The 19758-nt window shown below is 41.4% G+C and overlaps 1 protein-coding gene across 2 annotated transcripts in view; it reads right to left on the reverse strand.

The window, feature by feature from the left end:
• The window catches only part of Map2k5 (mitogen-activated protein kinase kinase 5), a 217329-nt gene that overhangs the window by 138925 nt on the left and 58646 nt on the right, over positions 1-19758 (reverse strand). For both annotated transcript variants that reach the window (XM_029542971.1, XM_021206485.2), the window contains exon 9: positions 5317-5356. In XM_029542971.1, coding sequence (XP_029398831.1) covers positions 5317-5356 — 40 coding nt within the window. The remainder of the gene's footprint in view (positions 1-5316; positions 5357-19758) is intronic.

Raw genomic sequence — 19758 nt, forward strand, 5'->3', positions numbered from 1 at the left:
TGCATCTGCTAAATGAAAAGCAGGAACAGTAGCAAAAGTCTAAAATAAAGATAATTATATATACATTATATATATATTATATATATATATATATATTATACAGCAGCATAAATCATCAATAAATCGCAACTTGTCTTTACTGAGAGAACCATTCAGAAGCTGGCTAACGGTGTTACAACAGGAAGAAGCAGCCATTTAGATTACGGTGGTGACAAGAAAGGAAAGGAAACAAAGCCTGGCAAACAAAATAATGCAGATCATTAAAGGTATCATGGTCCATGCCTTTAATGCCAGCTTTAGTGAAGCAGAGGCAGGCAGATTCCTATGAATTTGAAGCCAGCTCAGTCTACACAGAAAGTTATATACTAATCAGAGATACATGGTGAGTCCTATCTCAACAAAACAACAAACAAAATCTACAAGCCAACAAGCCAACACCACACACACACACACACACACACACACACACACACACACACACACACCAAACCATCAATAGGTCTGCAGGTACTGGGCAATAGTCAGAACAACACTACATCTAAAGACTGGTAATAAAGACCAATCTTTGGCTGCTCAGTTCACTGACTAAACAGAGTCTTCTGGTGTCTGTACAGGGAGAGAAAGCAAGCTGAACTCATCAGTCTCCTGAAGCTGAGAAGACAGAGCCTGGAGCAGAAGAGTCCAAGGGTGCCAGTGTCGGCTGGCAGGGCACCAGAGGGAGAGTGACAGACATCCGAGTCTACAGTAGAGTGATGAGCTCCACTTGGAAGCTGGAGGTTACCAGGATAGGAGGAGAGAAACAGAGCAAGCAGCCGTAAGCCTGCGCCTGCGTGCCCTCCGCTACTGGAGAGCAAGGGTCCGCCTCAGCGGGTTGGCCCTTTAAGCAAAGTTCAAAAGTAAGTCTTTAAAAAAAAATTGGACTGTTTCAAAGTTGCGAACATCTCAGAACACTTTAAGAATATAGGAATGCAAATCTATCTACCCATGCTACATTATCAATATCCCATAAAAAAGAATACAACCCAAAATGAAGAGGAAAGAAATGCACTGGAAGTAACCCAGGAATAAGGTACACGACAGCTATATGGCTGGCTTGTCTGTCCGGGTCAGGGTCACTGTGCTATCACAAAACACCATGACCAAAAGCAATCTGGAGAGGAAAGGGCTTCTTTGGCTTACACCTCCACATCACTGGAGGAAAACCGGATAGTAACTCAAACAGGGAAGGAATCTGGAGGCAGGAGCTGATGCAGAGGCCATAGAGGGGCCTGCTCCTTACTGACTTGCTCCCCATGGTTTGCTCAGCCTACTTTTTTATAGAACCCAGGACCACCAGACCAGATATGGCCCCACTCACAGTGGGCTGGACTATACCCCATAAATTAAGAAAATGCCATACAAAGTTGTCCATAGCCCACTTTTATGGATGCATTTTATCAGTTGAAGATCCCTCCTCTTGGATGACTTAAGCTTCTTTCTGTCAAGTTGACATAAAACAACCCAGCACAGTTGTAAGAATTATTCTATATACTCTAGAAAGTAGAAAAAAGGTTGAGCACATCAAATAATAACATGAAAAATATTCTTAAAGCAAAAAGGCCTACCTACCCTTTTAGGGATAAAAAGAACATTATAAATGAAAAACCACAGTAGGTAGGAGGAATGGCACATTAGCCAATGAAGAGAAAAGATCCGTGAAAACGTGGGAGGGACAGGAACTATTCAAAACCAAGACAGGTAAAGACTATGAGAACTGAAGCCAAGAAGGCAAGCAAAGTTCCCAATGTGGAAGCATGATTGATGAAAGCCTAAAATCCCACAGACTCAAGATTTTCAACAAACAAACCTCAAGCATATTGAATAATAATAAAAAAAGCATCACAGCCAAGCCCAGCATAACCATACACTGTAAACTGTAACCACCACCTGTAACAAAGAAAGAACACTGAGATGCCAGGGCAGACGCATGGAGCAGCAATGAACACAAAGGACAGCCAGCACCTGGCTGGAAAATAAAAAGCCAGCATTGAAACCAGATCTTCAAAATTCACAAGAAAAGCCCAGGCAATCTAGATCCCCACAGCCTGTGATTAGCATGGAGACGTGTTCCTTCAGAACTTTGGAAACCTTTGAAAACTGTAAGCAAGACACCAATGAAATGCTTCCTTTGATAAGAGTTGCCTTGGATATGGTGTCTCCTCACAGCAATAAAACACTAACTAGCACAGCTCTTATTGTAAGGATTTTATATGATAGACTAATGATGGGTGCTATAAACTCTAGACAATCCTTAGAAACAGTGGAGGGAGAATGGGTACACAACCAGGACAAATGGAAAACAACACACAGGACAAGAGATATAACCAAATCATATCATATCACAGAAAATGTAAATAGTTCCAACACCCAAATTAAAAAGCAAAGATCAGACTAGAGTTTAAATTAAGACTCAACTATACACTGTCTACAAGAAACTCATTTCCAATATAGAGATACACTAGGTTCAAAGTAAAAGGCCAACATTAGTAAACAGCTACCTGCTGTAGCTAGATTAATAATGAACCACTATGGATTTCAGAGCACAGACTGTCATGAACAAAACAGTGACCACATTACTATAAAGAGTCTAATTCATCCAAACGATAAGAACCTTACCAAAACTAACAGTACATCTTCAAAAACGATGACAGAGAGTGACAGAAATGTAAGAAAAACAACCAGACCAAGGTCTAACTATTGGAGATTTTAACATTCCTGTTTGGTAACTGATGGAACATGTAGAAAAAAGTCAGATATGAAAGATATAAAAACTAAAGATATAAAGATATAAAAAACAAGCCAATTTTATCTAACAAAGATTTATACCACACTTTCCATATTCTTTGGATTACATATTATTTTATGTGCACAGGAAAATTTCACCAACAAAGACCATATTTGAGCCAAATTAATTCAAAATAATTCCAATTATATAGTATGTTCTTAGACCTCAGTGGAATTAAATAGAAGTCAATAACTGAAAAATACTTAGAAAATTTCCAAATAATTGAAAACTAAATAAATTTCTAAGAACTAATTTACCACTCTGGCTGTTTTGAAGAAATGGTACTTTTTCGCCAATATTAACCATTATATGATCGACATGATTTTTGTTTGGGTTATCAAGATCAAGTCTATACACAAAAATCAGCCACCATTTGACTCAGTTTGCAGACACAATACAGTTCTTGCTAGAATGCCCAGTTTAAAGGTCCAGTCTAGAGAATGGCTTATTTTTAAACCCCACCAGTTCTCATATAGTGAAAATCTAACAGCTATTTTGTAAAGCATATTCCTTTTTTTTTTTGCCAGTCTTGCCTATGTTTCTTATTTATTTATTATTTTCTTTATTTACATTTCAAATGCTATCCCGAAAGTTTCCTATACCCCTCCCCCCCACCTCTGCTCCCCTACCCACCCACTCCCACTACTTGGCCCAGGCCTTGCCTTGTGCTGGGTCATATAAAGTTTGGAAGACCAAGGGGCCTCTCTTCCCAGTGATGGCCGATTACGCCATCTTCTGCTACATATGCAGTTAGAGACACAAACTCAGGGGGTACTGGTTAGTTCATATTGTTGTTCTACCTATAGGGTTGCAGCCCCCTTCAGGTCCTTGGGTACTTTCTCTAGCTCCTCCATTGGGGACCCTGTGTTCCATCCAATAGCTGGCTGTGAGCATCCACTTCGGTGTTTGCATATTCTTTACAAAGTAAACTTTAACTCTTTTCAGAAACAGCTGCTGGTCCTTTGCCACACCCAGTTAAATAATCATGGATAAGAATCTTAATATTAGCCTATGCTAAGCACAATTTAAAATGTATGGAATTATGAAAATTTTATATTGTATTTGCAAGGCCAAGGGTTATGGGTCATTTGTAGTGACACACTCTCTCTCTCTTGGCATAACTGAAGATTTGAGTGTTTTTAAATATATCAATAGTATCATAGTCTAAGACTTCTGGCATGAAAGGAACAAATAACTGGGCAGACAGGAAAACACTGCTCACTTGGGGGGGGTGCTCTCTTATCAAAGGGAGTTCAAGAGAGACAGAGAACATGGATCAAGGTGGGTTCACAGAGGGGGAGACTGGGATACAACTTAGTCCTACAGTGACCCCTCTAGGATCTCTCTGGACCTACTTCCTCCTGTACAAAACGTGAGGCCCATGAGGATCCCAATGGTGCCTCCCAAGCTGCACCTGTGTGCATGTAATTTGCATCCTCAGAGAATTCGGCTGGACCTCCTCACACAGGCTATCTGTTATTAAGAGTAGCCCTCATGATGCCACATACGATGCAGGTGCTGGGCTCGGTGCGAGATCTCGGAAGGAAACCATGGAACACACTAGAATCTCGAAGATTTGAGCCTCAGTTCTAGTTTAACTTCAATATAAGGGAATAACCATTATGCAAATTCTTAATTTCTTTAAAATATAAGGCACAGAAATACAAAACTGAAACACTAGGGAAAGAAACCAATTTCTCACTGTGGATGGTGTTAAAAGGCATCTCAGAGATGAACTGTGAGGCTGAGTGGACAAGAGAGGGTTGAACAGCAGTCACTGTACACAGGCTACAAAGCACTGGTAACATCAGCTTTATCAGGTCAGATGAACATCCTAACCTTGCCTCTTCCAAATGACCTTGCACAAATCAGACCATGAGTCCCTCTTTCCTCAAATCTAAAATTGGTGAGAATTACCTCATAGTTTTAAGGATTAAAGATAACTGTTCAAAACATGTAGTGGGATACCTGGCACACAGCAGCTATTCAAAAACTAAAACCTTCCATTACTAAAGGCCCAGAGGCATGGCAAGAAGTCACTAGCTGGCAAGCAGGAGCAGAGGACGTGTCTGTAAAGGTAGATCACTGCCAGACTGCGAGAGGGTACACGTTTCAGCAAATAGCCTACTGCTGCAAAGTGTGGTTGTGCACCAGTGACATAGCTGAGAGGAGAAAGGAAATCAGTAAGCACCAAGAATCTTACAACACAGAGCTGAGGAGATGGCCCGGCAGGCAGCAGCACCTGATGCACACATCTCCAATACCAGCCACAGCTGCCTGCTTCGCTAAGTCCAGCACCGTGGGAAGAGGAGACAGGAGGATCAGCCTAGCTCCAGACTCAGTAAGAAACTCCGTGTCTCACGGGAATAAGGTAGAGAGTGAAAAACAGGCCACCCAGCATCCTCCTCTGATTTCCATGTGTATATGCCGCATGGACCACCCACCCACACTCACACACATACAAACTTGCATAAAATATACCCAATGCTTACCTTTACAGCTAAAATTTTCCCACTTGGGACATGATGTGCTCTATAGGAAAAAAAAAGAAAAAGAAAAAGAAACAAAGTTACTTGATATCATTAGATAAAGTATAGAGTGGCTAAGGACATATTGTGAACCCAAATATTTCTGGCCCAAAGGGTTTAGACCTTCAAGGCAAATGGCCCATGCTAGCAATGTGTATTTCTGTGGAGCTAAACAAGGTTTATGAAGTGATTATGAATCTTAAAATACTGCTCAAAAGTCACACTGCTAGCCGGGCAGTGATGGCATATGCCTTTAATCCTAGCACTTGGAAGGCAGAGGCAGAGAGATTTCTGAGTTCAAGGCCAGCCTGGTCTACAGAGTGAGTCCCAGGACAGCCAGGGCTACACAGAGAAACCTCTCTAAAAAACCAAAAAAAAAAAAAGTCACACTGCTATTATTACCCTCCTTTAAAGACAGCTCTGCAGCAGAGGAATTTAAGCAGTTTGCTCGATGTCCAAGTACACAGCGGCAGAACTAAACCTTCAAACTAGATCAGGTTTTCTGACCCGAGATCCTCTGTTATATCACTGTATATGTGTCTATAGTTGTGTATGTGCAGTAAAAGGAAGGGTTTTGCTTTTCTTAAGGTACAAAGAAACAGAAAACATATCACTGTATTTCATCAATAATCACCAATCTAGGATGAGCTCTGACTACAGCTTTACTATAATAAAACATTGATTGGTGTAAGACATACACCAATGAGGTTTTAGCATGTGGCTCATCTTTTCCTTAGAGAAATAGGCTCAGTGTGGTGTTTGAATGAGAATGCTCCCCACCTTGGGCTCACATGTTCCAATGTTTCTAGTTGGTGAACCTACTTAGGAAGGATTAGAAGTCATGGCCTTGTTGGAAGAGGTGTGTTACTGGGGACTGCCTTTAAGGATTCCCAGTCTTTCTTGCTCTATTCCCAACTTGTAGATCAAGATGTAAGAAAGCTCTCAGTTGTTCCTACCACCATACCTTTGCTCCATCATCACAAACTTTAATTGTCTAAAATCACTTTCTTTTTAAAGCTACCTTGGTCCTTTTCCACAGCATTAGAAAAGTAATTAAGACACCCAGCTACACTGAAGTAGGTCATAACCTAGGCTAAGAAATATTAACAGGACTGGGGATGTGCACACCATATCCAGCACCAACAAATGTTTTGAAATCAACTGATTCATAGAAATGGTTTAGTTATGCGTCTACAGTCAAAACTGGGAGAGCAGATGAACATACACACACATATATATACACATACATACATATATACATACACACATACATACATACATACATACATATACACACACACACACACACACACACTCTTAAAAACATAAATGAAACCTTTCAGGCTTTGTATAAAAGGACAACATTTTACAAATGGAACCCAATTATCCTGGTTTTTATAAGAAATTATTATTTACCATCTATGTAAATATGAGACTTTTATAAAAAGCTACATTAATGGAAAGCTACACGTCAGGTCATAGTTTGTTTTGTGATATATTCAAACTTTGCAGCACACTGGTAGAGACCAATTTCCTCCAGTGGCTGCAGAAGTTGTTGGAATGTGTTCTTTAAAATATATGTGAAGAGTTTAGATGCCCTTTCCATGCAAATATAAATAATTAAATGGGTAAGATTAAATAATAACATTATTTCAACAAGTAGACCATAGATGCTTCCAACTTCAACTTTTTGAAACCCTGAGTATTAGAACACGAGCCAAGGTCTAAAGTATAAAGACAAATGACTGGAAGCCATGGGAAGGGCAGTGTCATACTTTGAACAAGGGGTGACAGACACATGGACTTCTGAGACCAGCTGCATGATAAAAGCATGATTAGCAGAGAGCCCAACATACATATACCTCATTGGGCAGTTTGGCAACCTAATTAGCTTGTCAAGAAAGCTGATCTCTTTTCCAAAAGAAAGGTCTCCCATTTCCAAGTGAATTAAAAGGGAGAGTTGATGATTTAATTATGACGCACGCTAATTCATCCATGAAAAGTTTGGGTCCCATTTCAAGCAATAAAGATGCCTTGTGGCTGGGTTTACAGTCTGGGGACAGAGCCGATTTCACATTTAATCATCAGGGAGAAATGGATGACAAAGGCAGAAGCAGCCCAAGCCAAGGCAACTCCTCATCCTACCTGGAGAAAGAGTTTACTTTCAGCAGACAGGACGTCTCAGTTGTCTTGACCTTCCTCAGCACATTAACTGTAAAGTGATTAATGAATGGAGGCTGAATGGAGGCTCTGGTTACACCAAAAGACAACTACACACCTCTGCAATGTTTTAATTAACAGCTAACGCTTCAAATTAGTTTGTTGTTGCCACAGTAATTACCTGTTCCAAAGAGAGAAGGGAGGAAGCATTTGTATGAGGTGTTTCTTAGCTCTTCTCCCTGTGTTCTCCACTTGGCCTTTGGGGACTAGTCCCCTGCAAAACTGAACATACAACACAGACATCTGGGATGGCACAAGGTATAATAACCTGATGCAAATGTTTGAATATGAGAAACCTGTGAGGGATTTTTTTTTCTTAATTAAATCATTAGAAGTGGGAAGATCCACTTTTATTCCAGGTCTTTGGAGGTAGGAAGGTGCACACCCTGCCTGTGATGTTAAGATCCTCCATATCAGGCTGGCAGGAGGACTGAGTGGGCGAGCGCTCCCTGCTCTGGCAGAGGTCCTGGGTTTGGTTCCCAGTGCCCTCATTGGGTGGATTGCAACCTCATGCCACTCCAGCTCCAGGGGATGATACACTCTTCCGGTCTCCTCAGGCAACTGCATTCATGTAGTACTCATAAAGACAAGCAGTCACACTTAGACACGAACAAAATAAGCACGAATAAAAGGAATTAAAAAATCTTTTACAGACTAATTTTATCTGATTGATCAATTGTTGATTGTTGAGAAATTCTCCCACTGTGTGGATTTATCAAATGTTCTGGGTAATTGTATAAGATTTTGCTTCATGTATTTTAAAATTATGTTATTAATTACATATTAGCTTATTGTTGCTAAGTCCGTCTATTTTTCCTACAGCATCATATAAGAGCCCCTTCTTATGCGTACTAATTATTTGTCTTTTAACTTTGTTACACATCAGTGTATAAGCTTTTAGGAGAGGCTTTTGTTGGTACTACTGCTTTTGTCTAATGTCGTTTCCCATCTTTTTCTTTCAACTTTAGTATATCTTTGTGGTTCAGGAATTTCTTCTAAATAAGCAAACAGTTATACTTTTAAAAACTCAATCTAACTAATCTACTAAGCAGCAATCTTTCTTTGAGTCTGTTGTACCTACTGATATATTTGGGATTTCTCCCACTTTCTTCATTTGTTTTTACCTTTCTCCTACACTCTGCCTACTGCATTCTTGTCAGGTAGACCATTTTTTATCAGAGTGGACTTAGCAAAGTATAAAGTTAACTGTTCTCTATCCCCCTCTAAACAATATAAAAGCCTTAATTCCAGACACCCCTCACTCACATCTTCATACATCATTTGTCCAAGCAGCAGAGCAAGTGTGAAGGCCCAGGGTGGAAATGTGTGTGAAACAATGAACAGCACGTTAAGTGAGAGACATGAGCCGAAAAGGCAGTGGGAAGCTGAGTTGTGTCGTGTCACTTAGGCCACACTGAAGTCTCTGACCTTTACTCCCAATTATAGAAGGTACAGATAGAAGCAGAAAGCTGATTTCAAGAAAGCATAGTAGCTGCTGGATGAGGAGTTTGAAACTGAGGGTGACTTGAGAAATGTCCCCAGCAAGGAGTAAGGGGGACTTGAGCTGAGAGGTACAGAGGTAGGGGTGAAAGGTGATCAGCTTCCTATCTAAACTGAGGCCAGGGAAGGGAAAAAAAGTAGCCAAGGACATGAGAAGGTTCTTCTGGTAAGCTTACAACGGACCCTAGCCATGAATGCTGGTGCTATGTCTCTCCTAATGCCAAGGACTTAGTAAGTAGACTGACCACAAAGCCAATACTTGGGGAACAGTGTGAGTGATTCTATTGCTTGTTCTTTCAGATTTCAGAGTCTAGTGCAGCTTAGAAGGGAAGCGATGTGTGGGCTTACCTTCATCTAAGTTCCAATGAGAATTGACCTTAAGAATAATCACCACAGACTGGAGAGATGGCTCAGCAGTTGCAAGCACAGCATGCTCTTCCAGAGGACCCAGGTTCAGTTCCCAACACTCAAAATTGCCTGTAATTCCAGTTTCAGGGAATTTGATACCCTCTTCTGGCCTCCTTAGACACCAGGCATTCTTGTGGTACACAGAGACACATTCAGGCAAAACATTCACACAAATAAAATATATTTTTTAAAATTCTCCAATAATCTTTAAGTGAGGAGAAGAAAAGCTTGAAAAGAAAATGTTAAAATGTCCTGCATCCACCAGGACATAAGGAGAAACAACTCGTGTTCACAATTCTGCATCTGGACCGACGTGCAAGTGCATACCCATACCACACACAAGACCAACTGCATCTGTATCTTACAGTGTTTACTGAAATTATTTATGCTTAAAATTTCACATTCTACAAGAATCACAAAAATGTGAGCTATCCCAGCTGATTTCTGGGTACAAAATAAATAGCCTAAAGCCAAACATTCGTTTCCCAAAGCCCATGCAGGCAGACAGATATCTGAGTTCTACAGCATTTCCTGCATGTGCGTTTCTGAATGTAAGTCCAATAATGTTACTTTAACTCATGTGCAAAGAGGATTTATTCTGGAGAGCATCTAGCTTCTCTGGTGACTATGACACCAGAGGAAGTTTAAGACAGGGTGACCCACAACCTGATATCAACACTTTGTATTTGAGCATGACTCACATGATACTATAAACATCAATCAATCAGCAAATACTCAACAAAAATGAGCATAAAACACCTCTGCATCGATTTTTCCTCCTGTCTTGGAGAAAGCCCTCAAGAGTAATTCCATGCATAGACTAAGTCACAGTGACAGAAGGAGACACCGGAGTGACCCTACTGTCACTGTCCTGTGAGGGCACGGCTGCTTCTTCATAAACCCACAGGAGTTCTGCTTCTCACATAGCATCCTGCAGAGTTAGTGAAAAGCAGGAGGATCATCCTGTGAATTATTTAGAGATAGCTATCAATTGGTGGAAATTTCTCCTGGACCAAGAAAATCCCCTGGTCATGGGCAGAGAACAGGAAGTAGATGGGGAAGCTTTAGTGAGCAGGAGAAGGTACTTATTTTGCTTCCTGGGTCTCAGAGGGCAGACAGGTGGAGGACCGGAAAGAGAAAAAGCTTATTTTAAAATATGCAAAAACCACAAGGCCAGCTGCAGTGTTAACAGGCTGCAGAGACAGAGGTGGGCTCTCCAGAACAATAAAGCAGGTTCTCTGTTCTTCAGGCAATGTGTATCCTGAAAAATCTGCCTTCCTTTTCTCAGCCCTAGAGCCTCCCAGGACATACATTAGCTCAGGGCTGGATGCCAGAAGTTAAGATCAGAGAGAAAACACAGGCGATTTGACAAGTTTGATTGGAAGAAGACAAACCAGTGGATTACTTAGTAATCCACTTTATTTAGGCAACTCTTTATTCTTAGCAGCACAGAAAGTTAAGAAGTAGTCAATTCAGATTCAATTATTAAATGTACTCTCTTAAGTCATCTTTGAATTGCAACGACATCTCCAGCAACCAAACGCAAAATAGCTTGTGGGGACAGCCAATAAAAATGTTGTCTTAATGTTTGAATCCTGTCTCTGGAAGATGGGAGTAACAGTCAGCTGAAGTTTAGGGAGTTCTGTCACACACTGAAATAGCCACAGCCATTCACAGGGAGAGAAAAAGAGTCCGACTGTCAGGGAAATGCACACTGACAGTTATTGCCTTCCATAATAGATAAACACATTAGCCAAGTGCTGGCTGTAACAACACAAAATCCAAAGTCAAAGGCAGCTGTAGAGAAGTTTCAAATCATGGGCTAGGCCGACCTTCCTTCTGCCTAAAAGTCCACTACCAAAGCCTGACTGCCAACTGTCATAGGATCTGTGGTTGAGCAACACCCTGCAACTGCTTATGTACCAAACCAAATATAGGCCTCATAAATCAACCCAATCTAAGACACGAGCCACTTGGCTGGGTTAAAAAGACTCAGCCATAGAAAGGGGGACCTAGCTTCATGTTGGCTCCTCTCTGTTTAGTTGGGTGAGATGCCCCCTCTTCCTCTCTTGCCTCCCGTGAAGTTAATGTGGTTAGGCGTCCATATTTCTTCTGTAAGTTGAAGCAGCCTCCTTCCAGCCTTTAACACTCTCCACATTAACTAGAGTAATGTCTTTTAATATATGGCCTAAATACCTTTGAGATAGCGGAAGCCCCGTCACAGTGAACTCTCGATCAAAGGTTCTGTGAGAAGGCAATGAACAAAGCAGGGAGGCGAGAGACATCACGCCCAGAAGGAGGCTGAGTGGCTGAGCAATGATGTGGGAGAAACAGGAACAACTGAGGGTTAACCAGCTTGGGACCTCTCTCCTGGACATGCCTGGAGTATGGGTTAGGAGTGACTCAAAGTTCCTTACAGAGGCCAAACCATCAGTCGTGTATAGTTTATAACACGTGTGTTAAGAATTTTTCAAGTTTTCCTTATTTTGAGAATTTCATACATGTATATGAGTATGACCATATGTACTCCCATTTCTCACCTTTAATCTTCATGTCTTTTGTTTTAAATAACCCACAAAGTCCAGTTAAGTTTGCTGCCCATACGTGCCTGGGTGTGGTGCCGACCACTAAAGCATGGAAAATCTATTGGTGAATACATACTCCAAAAAGAACAAGCAGCATGCTCCTGCCAGTAGCCCCTCAGTATGCCTGGAGACCACCTACCCTGCCCAATTCATGCTAGAGGTTTTGCTGGCTTGATCGTGTGCTAGTGACCACAGCTGCTGTGACTGACGATCACAGTGGCCATGCCAGGCCCAGAAGCCAGCACTTCATGGCGCTCCTCCCATGTTCTGAGAGATAGGAGTCCAAATCTGGGCTGAGCACTTGGCCAGTCTCTCATTCTTAGGACTCTGGTCAGTCATGCATCTCTCCATTATGTGCTGTCCACTTGGAAACTAAGCTTCCCTGACCAAGACTGAGAGCAGCCAGGTCTGCTGGCACTAGGAGCTGGGAGTGGGGAGCACAAGAGAGAAGTCTGGTTAGGAAATATTTGTACACAGAGAGGTTATTTGCTATTGTATGAAAATCTGTCAGGGAGGTGTCTTCATCAGTCAGTCTACGGTTAAGGAGTCAAGAATGGAAGCTTCACATTTCTGTTTGATAAACACCAGAGCAGGAAGTGGATCTGGGCCCTCTGAAGCCAGACCAAGCTCTACATGAGTGTGAACTGGCTGCTTCTAGAGCCCTTTTCCAACAGTCGTCCAGGCACCCTGGATATGGTTGGTGCTGATTTTTAAAAAGCAATAGGAGAAATCGATCGAATGGCTCACTTTTCAGGGCTGCATTAACTTTTCCAGGCCACTGGGGTGCAATTTACTAAATTACCTCTTCTAGAACACTAAATAGTACCCTAGTGGGTCAAAGAGTAAATGCACCTCTGAAAAGTGAGCCATTTATTCCCTTCCCTGTAGTGCCAGATGCAATATGTCCCTTATGACAGAAATATCAACCCGCTTTCATTACAAACCCAAGAACTGACTTATACTAGATAAAATGAGTATGGGGAATCGAGGGAAGTGGGGGATGGCTAAAATCTCTCCTGCAACCCTGTTCACAACTGCAGGAAGTCAACATGGGCTTATGTGAAGATCTTTGTTTATTATCCAGTAATATTTTTTTTATGAGACCTCAAAACGAAATAACAAATAACAAACACTCCATCTGAGGTGTCAGGGCCAGAGACTCCTTGACTATTCTGATGGCCCCTTCAAGCCTACTGTGTGTTAAACCTGAGCCCCAGCACCCACTGTTGTACAGTGACATGTCACAAACAGATGGCCCTTTGTCTGTACTACACTACGGACTACATCTTACCTAAAACCAAAACCATTCTTCCTTCTCTCCGAAAGCCTGTGCATGTTTTGGATTGCCCGAGGAGCTGTCCTTGGGCAGCTTCACACTCATGAGCTATCTTAATGAAGCCCAGTTTTAGGTTTTCAGCACGGTTAGCCCTCACTCTTCTGGAAGATGGCAAAGCGATGAAAACAAGACATTTAATTTAAGAATCAACCGGCTTCTAATTAAACTGCCATAGGCAGCTGGTTGGATAAGTTTTAATCAGTTTCAATCACCTATTGATTGGTATACTGAAGCCTAAAAAATTAAAAGTAAAAGATGATTGGGGAATTGTCCCATCTCAGAACAACAGTACAGGCCTCTGTAAATAACTCCTCTTTTAACCATCAGCTAAATGAACACTTCAATACCGCAGTACAAAGTCTTCTGCAAAATTACTTTAACTAACAAGCAGAAATTTATCAGCTTCAGCCAAAATCAATGCTGAAATCAATTTGAACACTGGTTGTGTCTAAAGGGGCTCATTGGCAATTTAGGGAAATTACACCATGTAAATGCCTGTGCTTTAATTGAACAGTTCCATCAACTAGGCTGTGATTGCTGTCCATTCATTTATTTACTTCCACTGCAGCTACCACTCTGCAAAGGAATGGCTTTTGTCAGGCTGGAGAGAGGCACTTTATCTTCATTTTGTGCACTTTTGTGCATAACAGACTTTGTGAAATGGACACATCATGACCAGGTCAAAACAAACCAGGAGAGACTTGTTACTTTAATATAAAAAGGAATGAACTACCACCAGACCTACCCTACCTTCAAACAAGCAAGAAGGGATGAGGGTGCTCCCCCACCCCCCAGCACTGGCTCTGTTTTGCTGTCCTTCGAGAACATGGCCTACTTTTTATTGTATATTTAGTGACTTCTAACAACATATAAATTGTGTAAGAATGTTCTCCTTGAAGAACTGGGTAACCTTTTGCTCTACGGAGTCCTCAGAGATCAGTCAAGAGAAGGTCATAGTCTCGAATCCATTTAAGACAGCACAGCATAACTTGGCCACACACATTCTCAAAGCCAGATATGTGGAAGAAGGGAAAGGAGAGGATGATGTGGTGGGGATGGACAAACTGCTTCATAAAGATCAGAAAGCCCAAAACACTAACATCATTCTAGAGAAAGATTAAATACTCACCAAGTCACAACAACAAAAACCCACTATAGATACAGTTAGCAAGGAACTATATGAAATGACTAGGGGTCAGAGGTCAACATCAACAGGTCTGACACTGGCTCCATCTGCTCCTTCAAAGAGCTCAGTGTTCCAGGAAGGAGGCAGGATGGGAGACAGTGTCTACCTGGCATGGGTCATCAGTGTGAAACATGAGCCCTTGCAAAAAATGGCAATAACCAAGTCCAGTGCTTGCCCCCTGAAAAGGCTGCCACAAACCCTTCAGCCTACTCTGCTTATTTGAGGCTCCTAAATGGAAAGGCACTTGGAAGAGACTAAGATGTAATAATCAGGCCTGGGTTTGATAGGTGAGTTGCTCTGCATCCTCAGGGTTGCAGCTTGTCCGCAGTCAAATGAGGATGGAGCCTTACTGTGCTCAGCCACTTCCAACAAACATCCTGGTGAAGTACAATAAAGTCCAACTAACTCTGGGCCCTGGGGGCACAGAGGCTGGTAGGAGGACCTTCAACTGTTTTGCTTGTGTTTCATAAGTTGTAGAGACACTTCTGATTGGCCCTTTCAGTCAGTTACCCCAGATCCCTTGTTCCGCAAACATTCACTAAGAATTATCTTTTTAAAAAAAGTTAAAAGAGAAGAAATAAGTAGTGTATACAAATTTAGCTCAGTGCACATGTCGTGGTAGTTATTCTGAGATTGTGTTTCATTTGCAACCACACTATAAAGTTTCATTAACTATACGTTTTGTTGTTGAAACAATCTAAAAACATATCTTATTCAGAGTTCTTAGCTAACCGCTTCAAAACTTAATTATGGTTTAATCAAACCTGTACGTTTTCTCACTGAGCACCCTAGTCCTTTCTGTGGCCACAGGCTAGAACAGAACCGGGTATTTGAGGGTGAACATGTTTGTATTTTCTAAATACAAAAGCTAGTTAAAGTACTGTATTGATTGTGCCCAGAAGCAAGTTCTAATTTTGTCAGAACACTGTTTTCATTTTATTATATGAATTCACAAAATAAAACCATGTACTCTGCTCTGAGTGGAACACCAAATACTTGGCTGTCATGCAATAAACTCTGGCAGAGAAAGCCATGGACATTTTATGGTCAAGAGGATATTATACTAAGTTGCACTGAAAAAAGCAAATTAATACTAAAACAAACAAACAAACAAAATCACTTTAAGCTTAATATTTATAATCCAGACCCTACTTTAGTAACTATTCCTCCAATCCCATGTTAAGATGTATAACAGAGCCAGAAAACCAGAAATGTAACAGGAGCATGGTCTCTTACATTAAAATAGCCAAACACAAGAAAGGGAAAAGGTGGCCCAAAGTTATACACAGTAAATGCCTTTGGGACTTTCCAGTGAATTATTTTCCAAAAAAGCAATTTAAGTAAAGGCCCTAGACGCTGTAGTTTACAAATATTTACTTGTGTGATATGCCAACAAAGAGACTATAATTTTCTAACATGTCAACTACTGCAAAATAGACTTAAAATTTTAGTATGTCTTAGGACTCAAGAAATGTGCCACCTCCATTTGTACAACCAAATAAAATTAATCGAGGGATTCAATACTAAATTCTATGCCTTTGGATAAATAAAGAGACCCAAAGGATAGACCAGCAGCTAGTTATGCTGTCGTAACTGTGGGCCAAGAAACTAAAGAGCTTCTAAAATTAATTACTGGATAGAGTTCACCATTGACATACATTAGTTTCTATTTTACATTAATAAAGCATTTGCATTACAATTTTAAAATTCAGAGAGTAAATGACGTAGAGTGGAACTGGCTTGGGAAGCAGCACCCCAGGAATTGGCTCAGGGTGAGCCACCTTGAGCTGTGCTCTTGGGAAACAGCACCCCAGGCATGGGTTGGGGGTGAGCCACCTAGAGTTGTGCTCTTAGCCTCGGGCATGCCACTTTACCCCTCCCTGCTCTTTCTTTGTAAAATAGCAGGGAACCATGACGGCCTCTTCACCAGGTCTATAGATGTGCTGTGACCAGTTCCTGTCCATCTGTCCACTCTCCCAGAGAGCTCTTTGTTCCAACCACACTGGCCTAGGTGTGATATCTCTGTGCCCATTGCAGGGCTTTGGTTTGAGTGGTCCCTTCCTTCTGGAAGATACTTTGCCTTGATTTTCTCATGACCATCTGCCAGGTCTCAGCTCAAATAACATTTCCTCAGTTAAATCTTTCCCAGGCACCCCTTCTCCATACGTCAAAACAACTGCAAGGTCAAGTATCATCTGACTTTGGCATTTACTTCTTCAAGGACCAAAGGGTCCTTGTCTGGGACCCTAGACTGTCCTGTCTGCTAGTTGACTGCATGTGTTTACAACAGTCTTAGCACACAGTGACACTCAGTAACTACTAGTTCGCTGAATAAATGAATATATAACCCGGGATGAAATTTAACAGCAAAACCAAATGGATCTGGCATAAGATATTTATGGTTGTTAGTACTACATTTAAAGGCCCTTTACTAGCTCTCTCAGACTCAGGAGGGATCTATGCAGTCAGCTTATATTCAGGTCTGAAGGACAGTTCTTTTTCTCAGCAGTTCCAGGCAATGGCCCCGTCTTTCTACTTACAGTAGGTGGTTCTAGAGCACCTGACCATGGTCACCACCTTGTATTTCCACTGTGTGAAGGCCCTGCTTCTGCAGGGTGGTTCTAAAAACTCTCGGTGATTAGTATAGACAAGGCACCATGCCAAGCACTATGAGGAAGACTGCTACAAGATGACCCAGACACGAATAGCTTGCAGAAAGGACCACACGATGGCAGAACATCAGAGAGAGAATAGACCTCAGAGAGATACTGGAGACAAGCAGTTAGCCTTCAGAACCCAGCAAACTGTCCAGGTGCAGCAACAGTCACGTCCATGGACCCATTTACTTTCTCTACACTGGGTAAAAGCCAGCTCCACCAAGTTTCAGATCCTCCATGAGGCTGTTCCTGGTCTGTCTCTCACGACCCCACAGCTGGAGGCCCACACAGAGTACACAGTCTAGCCTGAGACCCTGTGTCACCTGTGGACAAGACTCGTGGCTCTTAGAACATGGAGCACTTGACACCATGCATCCTAAGAACTTGCAGATCAAAAAAAAAAAAAAAAAAAAAAAAAAAAGAACTTGAAGGTCAACAAATGAAAGTCTACAAAGGCACATTGCCAGGCCCATATTACCTGCCCACATTTGTCCTTTGAACTCAAATCTCTGTCAAGTTAACAGTAGAAAAAAAATCCCCTCAAGAATGCCAAGAGGTTAAGCTACAGGATGACAGTCAGATGTCACCTGATGCAGCCTATGGAGCCGCAACCCTCCCAAGCCTGCTAATGGATGCTGCTAAAGTAAAGCTTGCACCTGCGCATAAGCACCCTCGCTGGGGACTTAAATTTCTCCATAAACAAAGCATTTCATTAACATAAAATATTGCAAAAAGTCTTGCTATCTCAGAATTATTTTTCCCTGAAAGAGAATGTGTTAAAACATTTAGATTCAGCAAGTTTTTACTTGAAATATTACCATAATGTATTGATTTTTACCAGGCTCAATTGACTGAAAAGTTGTTTGTATAGCAATATTGGCCAAACCAATATAGTAGAACAATTTTGTTACCCATAGTAATCAAGTGCATTTCTGAAGTATAATTATACTGTCATAAAAATAAAGCCAAGACACCCTTTTCCAAGCAATAAAACTATAGGGGCTATAAAACAGGAAAAAGAAAAGGCTAAATAAATGAGATTTTTAAAAATGAAATTTAGTGTCTTTCAAAAACACCACTGCCTCCTCTTCCTTCCCTTAAGCTACATTTAGAGGGGGGAAAAAGATCAATACTTCAATCTCAATAAACTATTTCAATAATAGTTAATTCGAGTGGAAACACAGTCTGAAAGTCTCTGCTCAGCGACCTGTGACACCCTGTCATGTTGGTGAGATGCCAATAATCCATCATTGCCATAATGGATATGGGCGCCTGTACACGGAGGGAGGGAGGGCTCGGGCCATGGTGAGAAGGCATAGAGTGAGAAGCCTGGGCACAGGGTTGCTCTTCAGCATCTCAGCAGCACAGTGCACATGACTGCAGGAAACACACCCAGAACCGTGAGGGCTGCCAGGGAAGAGGGGACACATACATAATTAATTTTATTTGACAAATACTCATTGATTTTCTGAAAACATTAATATCCCTGCTTGCCAAGTGATACCATAACGCAACCCAGCCATATGTAAGTATTTAATTTTACATTAGGACGATGTCTTGTTGCTTGTTTAAAATATGATCTTGGCTGCAAAGAAAACACTATTCCTTTCATTGGAAATTTAAGGTCAAGATAAATCAAACAAGTCCCCTGCCTCTCGGGTCAATATCAAGACCATTTAAAAACTACTTTTAATATATGAGATACAGGTTGGGGGGGATATGAAGGAGCAGGGTCACTGCTGTCGGCTGACATGTGCAGGCTGGCTGGCGAGAGAGGAAGGCAAAGCTTCTAGGGTGTTATGTGGTTCTAAAGAAATAATTTCAGTAATAGTCAATTCGCCCGGAGTGAACCTCAATGCCTCACTCAACAATGGATGCATTCAGGCGATTTTAGCATTATACAGACATAATAGATTGTGCAAGTACTGGAAAAGATACCTCCAACTTAACACTCTACAGCACTGTTTTTCAAGCTTCTTAATGCTGTGACCCTTAACACAGTTCCTCATGTTGTGGTGATCCCCAACCACAAAAGTATATTCGTTGCTACTTCCTATCTGTAATTTTGCTACTGTTAGGAATCATAATGTCTGATATATGAAATTATAATGACTCTATGAAAGGGTCATTCGGCCTCCAAACGGGGTGGCAACCCACGGGTTGAGAACCACTACTCTAGATGACTGAAGTGTCACCACAGACCACTCGTGTCTACGCCTGCTGTGCCCTCAGCACTGACTGCACTCTCACCATCAAGGCCAGTTCTGCTATGTTTTCAGGAATCCTCTGGTTTTAAAGTGTTTTGCCTACTAAACAGCACTTAATTAGGTAACATGCATTTTTTATGCATTTTATGCGACTGCCCATCAGAGATTATGTTTTTCAATAAATAAACCACATTACTCTAATGATCTATTAGAATCCCAGCTTCTAAGCACATATTTATTTTAGTTGGTTTCATAGTCATATCACAGGGGCAAAAGAAGATTTAGAAACTCATATGATCTTTGTTCC

The sequence above is a fragment of the Mus pahari genome, chromosome 10 (assembly GCF_900095145.1).
Source record: "Mus pahari chromosome 10, PAHARI_EIJ_v1.1, whole genome shotgun sequence".
In the NCBI taxonomy this organism is placed as follows: domain Eukaryota; kingdom Metazoa; phylum Chordata; class Mammalia; order Rodentia; family Muridae; genus Mus; species Mus pahari.